This window comes from Serinus canaria, chromosome 6, assembly GCF_022539315.1.
Source record: "Serinus canaria isolate serCan28SL12 chromosome 6, serCan2020, whole genome shotgun sequence".
Taxonomy (NCBI): Eukaryota; Metazoa; Chordata; class Aves; order Passeriformes; family Fringillidae; genus Serinus; species Serinus canaria.
This window is the reverse complement of record NC_066320.1, coordinates 14,908,329-14,922,168: the sequence shown is the minus strand read 5'-3', so window position 1 is coordinate 14,922,168 and position 13,840 is coordinate 14,908,329. Positions and strand designations below refer to the sequence as shown.

The 13,840-nt window shown below is 45.6% G+C and overlaps 1 protein-coding gene across 7 annotated transcripts in view; it reads right to left on the bottom strand.

The window, feature by feature from the left end:
- NDST2 (N-deacetylase and N-sulfotransferase 2) overlaps window positions 1–13,840 on the bottom strand; it is a 120,593-nt gene that overhangs the window by 1,801 nt on the left and 104,952 nt on the right. For all 7 annotated transcript variants that reach the window (XM_050976603.1, XM_018910931.3, XM_009087458.4 and 4 more), the window contains 9 exons: window positions 13,089–13,274; window positions 12,565–12,693; window positions 7,361–7,543; window positions 6,460–6,556; window positions 5,185–5,308; window positions 3,541–3,715; window positions 3,147–3,317; window positions 1,709–1,818; window positions 121–223 (listed from right to left, as the gene is read on the bottom strand). In XM_050976603.1, the coding sequence (XP_050832560.1) occupies window positions 121–223; window positions 1,709–1,818; window positions 3,147–3,317; window positions 3,541–3,715; window positions 5,185–5,308; window positions 6,460–6,556; window positions 7,361–7,543; window positions 12,565–12,693; window positions 13,089–13,274 (1,278 nt within the window). The remainder of the gene's footprint in view (window positions 1–120; window positions 224–1,708; window positions 1,819–3,146; window positions 3,318–3,540; window positions 3,716–5,184; window positions 5,309–6,459; window positions 6,557–7,360; window positions 7,544–12,564; window positions 12,694–13,088; window positions 13,275–13,840) is intronic.

The window sequence follows — 13,840 nt, the reverse complement described above, 5'->3', positions numbered from 1 at the left end:
GATGTTCCCCTCAACACATGCTCCACAGGTCATCTAGAACAGATGGTAGGAAAATCTATGTGGGTTTTCTGGGATGTTTCTACTTCTCTTGTTGCCAAGAGATTTGAGACAGCTACTCACCAAGGAATCCATATCAGGGTATTTCCTTCCTTTACTCTTTCCTAGGCATTTAGTCTTTCCTCCATCTAGTAGCTGGCACCAAAATCCTTTTGCTTCATCAAATCTGAAAAAGACATTTATCTTTGAAAAATACAGCCACGTACCCAATTAGCAGCAGTAGAAATTAAGTAATGCCATAGTTATTTCCTACTTCAGTGCTTTACCTATTTATTTTGTGATATTGGTTCCTTGGATTGTTTTAGCACTGGACTCCTTTGGAAAGAAATCTATTACAAACATGACAGTTTCAGCTTTGCGCAAATTTCAGATGTAACATGGTTACACAATTTGTCTGTTCAGTTTGGGGGAAAGGTAATAATCAGTTTTTTGGTGTATGTAAATTCTTTTAAATCTCCTCACTATAGTTGAGTATTAGCGAATCCCTGACTGTTTATTAAGAGTCAAGTGTTTCTTTTCTTACTAAAACACAGGCATGAGGCAATGCTGGGAACCATGTCTGGATCTGGCCTGGTCTGTCCCTTCAGCTGGCCAAAGGTGAGCTTGAGGTTTGAGCAGGTCACCTGAAGAAACTGGAGGAAGCTGTCAAATCCCATCTATTTTCTGACCTTGGCTGAGGGGTACTGGCAGTATCTCTACTGTAGATACTCCATTCACCAGCAGCACATGTGCTGCAGCAAGTGAAGCTTTCAAATAACCTGACATTTCTCTAAATCTGTTCCCCCCTGAGAAGCTGTGTGCCACCCCTTTGGAAATAGCTGTAGGGAGAGAACAGAATGAGTTGTCCTCTCTTTACTGTGAAAGGAAAGGGCAATTGTTCTGTGTCTACATGCATGCATCCCCACCCACCATCCTCAGCTGGCATAGCCTGTGACAGCAGAGATGATGTGAAAACAGGTAGCAGCTGCAAAGAACAATATTCAGCGTCTTCAGTGGGCTTGCAGAGTTTTCACTGAACACTGGTATGGCCACAGTACACCTTCAACAGCACTTAATCTATTCAGATTAACTGTACATGCAGTGTGGGCAAGATCACAGTCATGGCTCAGTAACATCCTTTAACTGTAGCAGTGAGGTGGTGCCTCTGCTACTAATGCTCCCTCAGACAGCTCTGGGCACCTGTCAAATCCACATCATCTCTAATAACAGGCTCTTTACCTCAAAACTGTGCAGTGTGGCCCTAATCTCCATCTGAGTGAAGATATGAGCAGATTGTCACACATTTTTTATCATACCTCCTCTACGTTTTGTCAGATACAGGTATAACACAAAGCATAAGGAGTACTAATAATTCTAGCACCTTTTCTGAAACACAAAGACCAAATGGAAATAACATCATAGTTAGTGCTGTGAACAACTTCCTTCTTCTCCATGACAGTGTCAGAACCTTGTCCTTCCCCTATAATTTCAGGAAACACCAAGGTGCGATTCCAGTCTCCACAAAGCATCTCATGCTATCTGAATCTAATTTTAGGGTTAGGCATAACTCTGAAATCTTGGCAGATCTTGTGATCAGAGACAAGAAGTATTCTTTCAATCACAGGTTTCCTGGCTGAGAAAGCCTTCTCCCAAAACAGAGTTTTTTTCCTACCTGAGGGCCTGGGTGTAGTTGAAGAGTGGCGTAACTCCCAAGAACTTCTGGATGTTGTCCATTACAGAGGCAGGGTTGTGTCTCAGCTCCTGACCATCCACAATGAGAAGCTGAAATCAGAACAGTTGCTTTAGCCTCTGCCAGCTTTTGCTGACACCTGTGAATTTCCTCCATCTCCAACTGCCTTGGCCTGTGAGAACAAGCAGCCAAAATCTCTGTTCTAGTACAACACACTGGGGGATTTGTGGCCCATTTGTCACCAGCCATAGAGAAGTTATGATATGGGCCACAAGTACCATATAACAGTACATCATGACAGGCTTTGCTTAGTAAAGTTGTCTTTGGCCAAATAAGCGCTAAGGCCCAGCAGCAGCATGTACAGATTGTCTCTGGAAACCCTTATTTTTTGGATGTCAGCAGCCATTGTGCTAGGTATTCTCCTGTTACGTGTCTCATAGACAATGAACAACATTTATGCTACTAAATGATCTACTCCAAAGAACAGAATGGAGCAACAGTCATATGAACTGAAGACTGACCTGCAGTAAGAACAAGGAGGTGTGTGTTTGGCTCCATCATTCCTCCAGCAATAACCTCCAGGAATAGTAAGGCAATGAGATACAAGCCTAAGAATGCTTTACCATCTCTCTTTTAGTCTTGACAGATCTGTCATGTACAGTTCAGGCTCTGCTGCTTTGGCAGAGAATAAGAGACCAAATAGACATTATAAACCTCTGCAGGATTACAGACTGTCTTAAGAATAATCCCAGCAGCAGAAAGAACTTGAAAAAACATATCCTGACTCACAGTAATCATATATATATATATATATATATATATATATATATATATAGATTAGATAGATAGAAAACTTAGTTTAGAAACTTCCTCAGAATTTAGAGACTGAAATAGTCTACACTGTCTACTCATTTGCATTTTTGCAAATTTATACACAAAACACTGAATTCCTGACATCTCTGCAGTGAGCTTTCCCTTCAGCAGACAGCTGAACAACATGGGAACTAAAAAGAGGCAGAGTCCACGAGCCTCTCTGTAAAGCAACAAAACCATAGGAAGTGGCTGAAGACCTTCTGGGCCTGAAGAAGGTCCCTGGACTGCAGACTGCCAAGATGAAAGGAAGGGAGTGCTAACACTGCTGTTCTTGCTGAAATTCCCAGAACTGTGGAGCATTCTAGGAGATCACAGTATCCTTGCACACTCACTTCCTTTTACAAATACAATAAAGTGCAAAATTGGAGTATTCAAGCCTGATTTCTTACCCACTCATAACAGGAGAAAGGAAGTAGTGGCTTTGGTTCCAAAAAGACAAGAAAGAACGTAAAATTAAAATTATGGGGACAGCACATGCTCAGGAATCAGTTTGATCCCCTCTCCTCTACACTAAACCTGCAAGGGGCTCCACAAGAAGCTCTCCCACCTGCCCAGAGGGATAGTATGTCAGCCAGCGCTCCAGGTGAGTGGAATACCAGCCGGGGAACAGGCATCGGCTCTGCAGCGTGCGCAGCTCCTGCGGGGCCTGGGGCTTCGCAGAGATCACTTGGTAGAAGGTGTAATTGAGTGCCACAGGGTCATTGTGAGCACGCTGGTGCTGAAAAACACAAGCTGGGTTCAGGAGCAGGAACATGATTCCACCTTACACTTCTCAGTGCAGACCCCAATGACGCAGCACAGCCACCCACCAATGCCTCTCTATGTGAATCTGTGCACACCCTGCAGGGAACCTGCCTCCTCTAGGGAAGCATATCCATGGGCTTTCTACCTCCCCCCACTGAAATATCTCTGTGGCAGTTACCCCCAGCGCAGGAAGTTACCTGATACCATGAATAGGCTCGGTCAGCAGGGTTGATCAGAACAGTAATAATTTTGGCTCGAGGCAGCAGGGCTGCACCACGTTTTGGTACCACCTCTGTGTCAAAGTAGTTGGCACTCTTCTCAAACATGAAGTCTGTGCTGGCATTGGAGGGAATGGGAAAGAATTCCATGTACCTGCCAAACAGATGGGATGCTGGTGAGCAGCGTGGCCCAACAAGCAAAGGCACAGCGCCACAATGCCCTTCCTCCTCTTTAAGAGACACAGCTGCAGCAAAATTGCACCTCCCCAGTAATGCAGGGGATGAGAAAAGGAGTGCAGATGTAGCAGAGGCATGACTCAGAAAAGGATGGTGGCACATGACAAAGAAAGTTGAGAAATGATACAAAGGTAAGAAAGTATTTTGCTGAGAGTGTGTCCCCCGAGTCCCTGGGCAGTGGAAGGAAAAACCTGAGGGTAAGGTCCCAGATGCAAGCTTTAGCAGGAAAGACATTTTGTCCAAGAGTAAGGTCAGAATTGTCTGCCTGCCTTGTCACCAACTGCTTAAACCTGTCTAAAGCATTTATCTCTTTGTACCTCAGTCCATAGCTGAGGTGCAGGGTAAAGAGTTCTGCCCTGCCTCACAGGAGCTTGTTGAATGAGTACCATGGAAACTGTAATCTATTTGATTAACAGGGTAAGAGGGTAAGGCGAGCCGGGGACTGTAAAGCTCTGGAAGGCTGATGTGTGCTCAAATCTAAGCTGTCCAACACAAGCAAATTCTGCGTTAAATACAAAGATTCTTTCCTTGCACATGATCAATCCATGCACTCAGATCAATATGGAGGACTTTTCCAGGGGATGCACGTAGAAGCCTTCACTTTCTAACCTGCCAGCTAGTGCGACTGCTCTGTAGTGGTTGACTTCTGTGAGCTCTGCTCAAGTACTAACCATCTTCCAGTATCTTTTCAAAAGTCCCCTAAATTATTAGAGAAGTCAATCTCCCACAACTCGTGGGTAGAGAAATCCCAGAATGGCTTTGTGTCACTCAGCCATCCCTCAGAGCCACACACAAGGGAGGCTGGTGCCACTGTCAGCCAAAGCTATTGCTTTGAGTAAGAAACACCTTTAAACTTTCTCTCCCTGGAAACACAGTGGCATAATAGTGCCACGGTGACACCAGAATTCGCCTGCCACATAAACAGCAAGGTATGCATATGGATACTGGAGTCAGCACAAGGAACACAGTGCTGGTTCTAAGTGTCAAGGCCTGAGAACAATAGTAGGGAGGTTGTCCCCTCCAGTATTATGTGTTTTAACTCTCAAACCATGAAGAACTTTGTAATGAGAACACTGCTGTCTGTTTTGCATGTCAAAGTAAAAGTAACTTCATGACAGCAGTGCATTCAACAAAGACTTGCTGAATTTTTAAAGCTAAATCATACCTACAGCTGTCCTGGTGAAGAGTCAGTAAAATGAGAAACTACTTTTGCTGCTCCTGGGACTACACAGCTGGGTTACCAGGAAAACAGAAAGCATGCACTGAGCAAAGCAAGGAAAACAGCTGTTCAGAAACAGAGAAGCTGCTAAGGGGGATGAGGCAGACATACAGAGAGGCTTGGGAGAAGGCACCATATCACAGAAGAACACATGTCAGGTCTCTTACCAATCAATTCCTTTCTGATAGTTGGGGCCATTAAAAAACTGGATCTCCTCAAAGGTGGATGGACTTGGGAAGTTACTGGTGACAGCTGGATGCATGGTCAAGAAGAAGTGCACAGCTGTTGTGCCTGCAACAGGAACCAGTTAACGGGACCTGGGTCACACAATGCTTTGGCTAAATTAAAAGCTTACCTACACTGCAAGAAACAGTTTCCAGATGGGCACACTCCTCTCCTTTGTAGCTGACCAACCCCATAACTCATGCAGGTTACAACAGCAGTGACACCAAGCACTGCTCAGTCAAGTTCAATCCACATTTTAACTCATGCAGCTGATTTGAATTGCCTCCTTTCCAAGACATCTGCCACCCACATCAGCTACTTCCATGCCAGTGGCACAGCCACACCATCATATGGCAGAACACAAACCTGCCACATAAGAGGTGGCCTGGGCAGGAGGTGTGCTAGGGACAACATTAGTGTCCTGGGGTGAGAACTCCACCAGAGATGCCTTGTCCTGCTTTTGCTGTAGATGTTTTCCCTTGACCCCACTCTTACTAAGCCACCTGCAACTAGCCTGGGTCATGATACTGGAGGGTTCATGCTGTGCACACACCATCAGAGCTTCCCAGTGACACAGCCAGGGGACAGCAGCAACAGGGACAAGCTTTGTTCCAAGTTCAGGATCACCATTTGCTGTGAATAGTTGGTGCTGCTGTTGCACTGCATTACACAGAAAGCCAAGGCTTGAAGACCTGGTCTTAGCTGAAGAGATCTTTCTTCAGCCTAGAAGGGAACTCATCAGTACAGTATATACAGCTATGTCATTGCCAACCACAATGCCACAGCAATTAAAAGGTGGTGAAAGAGATCAGACAAAGGAGTTTCTCTCCCTCCCAATGACAGTGACATGGGGCATGCAGTGGGTACACAGATCTGCAGCAATAAAAGCACTAGGGGACATTCATTATAATGTTTGCTAAGTGTGTGTGCTTAGTCCTGCTGACAGCCTGTTTGTGACACACTAAGGTCACCGGTTCTCTGAGCTTACATGGAAACCCAAAACAGGTAGGGCAAGCCAAGCACAGTGCCAGGGGGGAAAAGTACTGACAGATTTGCCAGATTTAGGTTAGAACATATCTGAGATTGTCTGAAATGTCCTCTGTGGCCATTTGGCAGCTTGTGCAAAGGGCATCACACAGAGCTACAACACGGACCTTCCCAGCTCTCTGCAAGAGTGAGATGGAAGCTACCATCTATTATAACAGTATTCACATTACCAGTCTTCTGAGGTCCCACGATGAGGAACTTGGGGAGTCGATCACATGTTTTCTCTTTTGACCAGATATCCTTGTGCCTTTTATCATCACAGGGATTCTGTAGCACAAGTGATGAGATTAAGCATTACCACAGAAGCTAATGGCAAGGGGAGGAAAAGCTGGAAGGGCCAGACCTCTCGGGAAAATGCTATTAGCATATGAATAACACTTCAGAGCCACACTGCTGCTCTGCCAGGCATCAAGTGTTAAGTAAAAACACTGGGGACTATTTTCAAAAGCTCCAGTGACACAGGATCCAAAGTCCCTCTGAGAGTGTTAACCACAGGCCTTGCCCTATGTAACCATACTGGGCTGGGCCACTGTGACAGCACAGCTCAGCATCTGGGAACTTCTGGCAGACAGACAACTCTATCACCTTCAGTTAATTTCATCTGCTCATTACCACTCAGAGAGCTGCTGCACTGGGATAAAATGGAACAAGTGTATTTTTATTTCATGAACATGAATTCTGCAGTGTGAAATTACTTTGAGATTAATCACATTAACATGCCTGCAAGCTCCTCCAGCACCAAACAGAGTTCTTGCTTGCACACTTCACATTTCACTGGCAGCTTGCTCTAATACAAACCCTTTAATGACCCAAATGCCTGCAAGCTGGCCCCTGGTCATGTATGACAGTCAATCCCTGTCCCAAAGCTCACACTGTGACTGTGTCCTACTGCTCCTACTCCCCATCCCCTCCAGCTGGCCATTTGCCACAGGCAGCCTGAAGCTGCAAAAGTTAAACCTAAAAGCTTTATGCTTTACCCCTCTGCACTCTGGATCAGCAGTCTTGCTACACTTCAGATGTGGGATACACTTCTTACAAAATCACTAGGAGCAGTAAAAGCTGCCTTCTCACCTGCCACAAGGGATTCTTCTCCTGTGGGAAAATTTCAAAGTACTTTTTTGCAAGTTGGACTGGAGGCAATGTTTGCAGGCGAAGGTTGGTCCAGCACTGCACAAACTTGACCAGGCTCTCAAAAGTGTACAGTCCCAGACGGTCATTCCCATAGTTGGACAGGTGTGTCATGAAGATGCTGATCTGAAAATAAAAAAAAACATGGGATACTGTAGGTATCAGTAAAATCAGGTAACAGAATTGTTTCTGCCTAGCTTGACTCCATGGTCAGCAACAAGCTGTTCACAACTCAGACTGCCATGGCTGTCTTGGCTGACAAATGTCCATCTGTCAGGAAACAGTGCTTGAAAGACAAGAAGAACTCAAGAGAGAAGGGGTACAGACCTCTCAGTAATCCCTGGGAATGGTGCAGGGTCATGGCAACTGAACCCTGATCTGTGTCCAGAACAGTTTCAAAATCCCATTCAAGTGGCTCTAGGACATTTAGGTGAACAAGACTTAGTCAGTAACTCCCTAATAGTCAAAAACCTTGCAAAGCCACTTTCATGGGAAAATAGGGGCTTCCCTTTCCCTCCCCAAGGCACAACCAGGGCAACCTCTTGAGCTGCAGAGTCTGCTACAGCAGGGCAGTAGGCCAGGGAGGGGGCACCATGCTGAAGACCAGGCCACACAGCACAGGGATGGTTGTCACAGGAGTTCTTCCTGGGCCCACAGCCCATCAGCTTTCATTCTCTTTGGAGTTGACATCTCAAATGTAAAGGAACAACTGGCAACTCCCACTTTAAGATATAAACAGGTATGTCTGGGGATCTGAACAGGGACTGCAAAAAGACACTGCAGTAGGATACTGACCTAGAAAGAGACACCAGCAGGTAAGTTTTAGCCTGCAAGAACCTTCAGCACAGGGAGCCTCTGAAAAATGTCCTGCCAAGTTTTAACATCCATGGGCAAAGTGGCATTCAACAGCCATGGCAGCTACCTCAGCACTGCAGTGCTCAGGAGATTGTGCACTATCTCTCTTGTGCCAAGCCATCTCTTCCCTCAAGCTGATACGTTTTCCTCCTGCCAGTTTTTCACTATTTTAACTTTTGGAAAAGAGTGTGAAGGACTCTTGTCAGCTTAAGTCTAGTGTGTGGTTTTGGTATGTCCCATAGAATTCAGCATCCCAGTAACATGCCCATAACACAACAGCACTTTGCCAGACATAAACCACACCTTGGCTAGAAGTTAGAAAAAGAAAAGCAGAACACTGAGGCCAGTGGAGGAATGGCTGATTTAGCACTCCTTGCCCAGAGTCTGCAAGTGCAGGGAGGGAAAATTACCTCAGTCACAGCAAGGGCACCCACTGCTGTACAGTCCTGGGTTCAATTCTGGTGACACCAGGTAAGGTCAGGAGGCAATGACAGGATTCCAGCCTTCCTTGGCAGGCGGCAGGAATGGCTTTCCCACTCACAGTAGGAAAAGAGCAAAATGGGGAAGCAGGAGACAGATGGTCTTGGGACGAAGACATTTGCTGGCACTGAGGAAGTCTGAATTCAGTTTCTTGCCCAGTGTCACCATTGGCTGGTCTCAGCAAGAGAAGAGGTACTGAGAGAAAGTAGCTCTTTGTGCCTGAGCCATCCCCAGGACCACATGAAACAAATCTAATTCTGTTATAAGGTGCTCACAACCCAGCATCTTTGGATAGGCAACAGAAAACCCTGGTAGCACTCTGGGACACATGGAAAGTAAGTGGAGATCAAGATTTATCATGTTTGTCTGCCTGGGAGTTTTTTCACTTCTGGTTCCCTACTGAGCTGACAGAGAGACCCTGCCAGACAGGCTCTGGCACCAACACTTCAAAGAGCAGCATGTGCTCGGTGCTGTTATGTAAGAAGCATGTGCTAAATACAACACAGAGCAGAGGACAGGAAGATTTGTGTAACTGCAAGGCATGGTGGCAAAAGGATACATCACATGTTGTATTTTGCCCCTTTCTGGGAGACATCAGGGAGGTTCTGTGACAGCAAAATATGCCTCATCCCTTTGACTTGCTGGTGAAATATGCAGAGGAAAACATAGCTGGATGAGGAATCTGGCTCACTGGCACAAATCAAATACCGCAGCAGGGAGGACAAAGGAGACTCTCACCTGGAACCCCTTCAAGATTTCCAGAATAAAAAACCAGCCTACATGTGCTCCAAGTTAGCAACTGTGTCTCAAGACTGACTACATTTGGTAAAATGGCTCACACAGGTAATGCTGCCCCCTGCAAACAGTCACAAACAACTGCATTTGGAAGAAGAAAAGACAAACCCAAACAGATGAGCCATTTCCCTGGACTTCTGAGTGTGCAGTCACGGCCTGTAACATGTGCACTGTTTACCAAGGCCTGGCAGCCTGCTCTGCCCCCTCACAGCTACTGCTGCCAGAACAGCTCCAAGCACTACTTCTGACATAAGCTACACTCGAGGGCCATCTCCCTCCCTTCCTCCCATCCACACCCACTGACTCTGCAGACTGACTTGGAAGTAACACCTCACTCCTCTCCCCTCCCTTCTGCTGTCAGTGTGCTGTGATTTCCCTTTCACACTGAGGAAAGACGAGAGCAAAGACCCCAGAGAGCCTAGCAACAGAACAGAACCAGAAGGGTTTGAGCACCCTTGCAATAACAGCAGCCGTGGGCACAGCAGTAACCGGCTGGCGCAGCGTGAGCAGAAATGTTTGTGAGAAGCAATCAGCCTGTGCCCAGGATCAACAGCTATTCTGACATCAGACCTTGTTCACTAGTCAGAAGATCAAACATCTTCTGTTTGCACTGTGGAGTTGATCACACACATAAAGGCTTGGAGACTCCCCCACATCACTTAATGAGAGCTGGAAGCACCAGAAAGGACTGGAAGAGCCTGGTCCAAGTCTGCTACGGATCACTGCTGGGGCTGCAGAGCTGGCCAGCTTTCTATCAGGCCCCTGAGATGGCTCTATCAGCAAGGGGAGGAATGCAAGGTCTGAGTCACTGTGCAAACACCAGAGGAGCTTAGAGCACAGCACTCTGCTCGGACACAAAGAAATGCTACACTGCCAAAAGGAAGCTGAAGTGTAAACATGGGAAGCATTTGAAGGTGCCTGAAAGAGTTTTAAGTCACCACAAAGAGGCAACAGTAAATCTGGCAAGTAAGCTCATCCTGAACCAGAACACAATTTTCCTAAATAGTTTTTGGATCACAGATTACTGCCAGCTGCTTTGACCATCGCATCTTATCAGTAAATTTTAATGGGTAGCTCTAGACACTATGTTTCTATTAATTCTTTGGCAGGGCCTCCTAGATCAGTAAAGATCTCTGGATTACAGCCTAGCAACTGGTTTTCCTGGAGAAACCTATAGCCTTTACTTTCACAGAGGCTGTTTCTGCATGCTTCAAGATTTGACAATTACAGATTGGAGCAAGGTGCAATTCACCCAGCATATGGGAACACAAGCCCAGAAGAGAAATGGTCAAGAGAAAAAAGCAGTTTCTTTCCATCTGACTGATCACTCCATACATAATGCAAAGAACAACCTCCTCCTTACTCCAGACTTTTACCAAGCAGGAAGGTTTGGTTGCGGTCTGTCTCAGGCAATAGGGACAGAAGGCTGGCTTCCAGACCTGAAAGTACAAACTCCTACAATTTTTTAGCTGGGGCTGTCATAGACCCACAGCTGCTGCAGATCCTACACAAGCCACAGCTGATCACAGGCTAACCTTCAGTAACACCAGGCCTGTTTGTCTGCCTGGTGAACCCAGAGCTCACTGTGAGGGTTTTTTCACTATCAGTTCTACTAAACACTAGAAAAAGCAAGAGACAAAGGAAAAAATAAGATCACTGATGGAAAAAGATTGATTTTCTTATTTGCTGGTCTTCTACAGCCCTGACCAAAAGTGGCTAAAGCTGCATATTCAACCCTGCAATCAAGGTGCAAAAGAAAGAGGGAATGAAAGAAAACATCATGGTGAACAGAGCCACTGGTGTTCCATGAAAAAATCCCACAAACAAGTACTCAAGGACTGGCACTGGTAGCCAAGGGTTCCCCCCTAGGAAACCAGCCAGAACCAACATACTTTCTCCCTGCATGGGAGGGAGAAAGGGAGATCTGCCTGCATAGCTCCTTGTCCATACTCAGGCACTGGTGGAAAAGATGTATAAAGGAGAAGGAAGGTGGTAGAAATGTGGAAGTCATGAGAAGAGATTAAACATTATTATATTCAGGAGTAACTACAAAGATAAACATTTTTAAATGATTGTCTAAACTTTTCAAGGCAATGGCTATTCAGAGAAATGGAGGACAAGCAGCTGTGGGTCAAATCAGCTTTATAAGAAAAAATTCAGGTGAGGAACTGAGAAAGTTACTGCATGAACAAAAAAAGAGCAGCATATCTTCCTGCTGCAGCCAACAAGCAGAAATAGGAGGGAGTGTGATCTGTGACTGGAAAGGGCTAACAAACTTCATCTCTTGATTCTACCCATTCAGAATTTTCTAAAAATGACCAGGTTTTTTTGTGTCTCTGGCCTCAGTGGGAAGTGACAAACTCATGTGATTTACTGTCCACAGCTCTAAGAAGGGACTGCAGGGTATTGAAGGTCCTACATTTGCTTAGTGGCTTAATAAAACTGTCAAGTACTGAAAGAAAAGAAAACACCTCTGTTAGACCCATATCTCACAAAAAAGCCTTAGTGTAACAGCTGCATCACTAAGACAGAACACAGAAATAATTTCAAGTGTTTGCATACTGAAAGAAAAGGGAGAATAATGAAAGCCCAGCAAAAGCAACTCCTGTGAACAGAACTCATCAGTAAGCCAGGAAGAAGCCAGCAGGCAGCAGATGAGCGTGGAGCAGAAGGAGCCAAGGCACATCTCACTTGTCATTCATGAAGACAGAGCAGGTAACACCCAGGTAACACCCCCTGTGCTGTGGCCCATGGTCAGCATGTCACCCTGGCTGGTTTCTGTCTGCTCAGTGTTGCAGCTCTTGACACAGTACTGATGCTCCCTTGGCAGCATGTAAAGCAAAGCACCATTAACCAGCAAGTACCTCCTTGGACCTCCATTTCACATCTCCTCAGCAAAACACTAGAGATACCCACACTGTGATGGGGGTGACACACAATCTCCAACAGGATCTAGTCCTTTCCCATATCAAGCAGTGGGACAGCTGTGCACAAATTCCCCTTTCAGACGAACTTACTGGGTTCAGAAGCACTGTCAGGAAGAGTTCACCACCACGAATGCTTTTGTCCAACTCCTTTGAGCCACCAGGATATTCATTATAGAAGATAGTGTGAGTAAAAAGACCACAGGTCTGTCGAGGGAGAACCTGACAATATCAGAAAAAAACAAAGTTAGACAAGAGGAAGATGCAGCAGCATCTGTGTGAGAATGAGTCAAAGCAGCACTTTATGGATCAATATAAGCAGTAAGGGGTGCAAGTGACATAGGTGCAGAGGACTCTTGCTATTCCTCTCAACCACTTAACTCATCACACTGTGAACAAGCCACTGGGATTTCCATTTAGTCTGGATGGGCTTGGTTTTGCTCTCCATTCAGTACTGACCCCTGAATTGTTCTGAGAAACACAGACCTTAGCCCAGTTTTTCTTCTTTGCCTCACTTACTGATTTTGGAAACACTGGTGATATTAAGATTAATGTCTCTGATGCAGGTCATGAGAAGACCATTCCCTGGGCAGGCAAGTGGGCTCTGCCGTGCTCACCATGATTCCATTATGGATGAATCCACGCCGGTACCGGGCAGGCCGCAGGTGTGGGTATTCCTCTGTGCTCGTTACTTGGATGCTCCAAACAGATTTCCATGCCTCATAGAGCTGTGTGTGGACAGGATAAACCCCAGAATGATGGGGGGCTACAGCATAGCCCAAGTCTGTGGGAATCCCATGCTCCTGGAAGCAGAATATACAGCTTGATAATTTGGTATTTAACAAATAGTCTTAATAAGGATCATATTTAGCAACAGCATCCAAGTTGGAGCAAGATGACAGAGGAACATGAAAACTCTCTGGATTGGGAAACCTGAAATACTGCTCATACTTCTTCCTTTATGCATCTGTAGAAATAGAAGGGTGATTCTGTATGAACAAGGACATTCAGCACTGGTAACAGCTGCTGTAAGAATGGTCTTGTAGCTTGCAGCTGTGACAGATCAGATTAATTCAGAACCCTCAGGTCAGGCTCCCTGGTTACTACAAACTAATCAATGCTGTTAAGTGACACATCTCATTTCCCCAATGCCTAGATGTGAGTCACTAGAGAAGAACAAAATTTCCTTAACTGATATAGAGAAAAGGAAGATGACTGGGATCTGTATTGTCTCTAGCAATTCAAAGAAAAGCAGACAATGAGCAAGAGGTTATTGCAGGTGAAGATATGGGGCCTGGAGCTACATTAAAATGACAGGAAATTTCTTAATTTCTTGGGTTTTAATTCTACTAAATGGTTCTAGTAACAA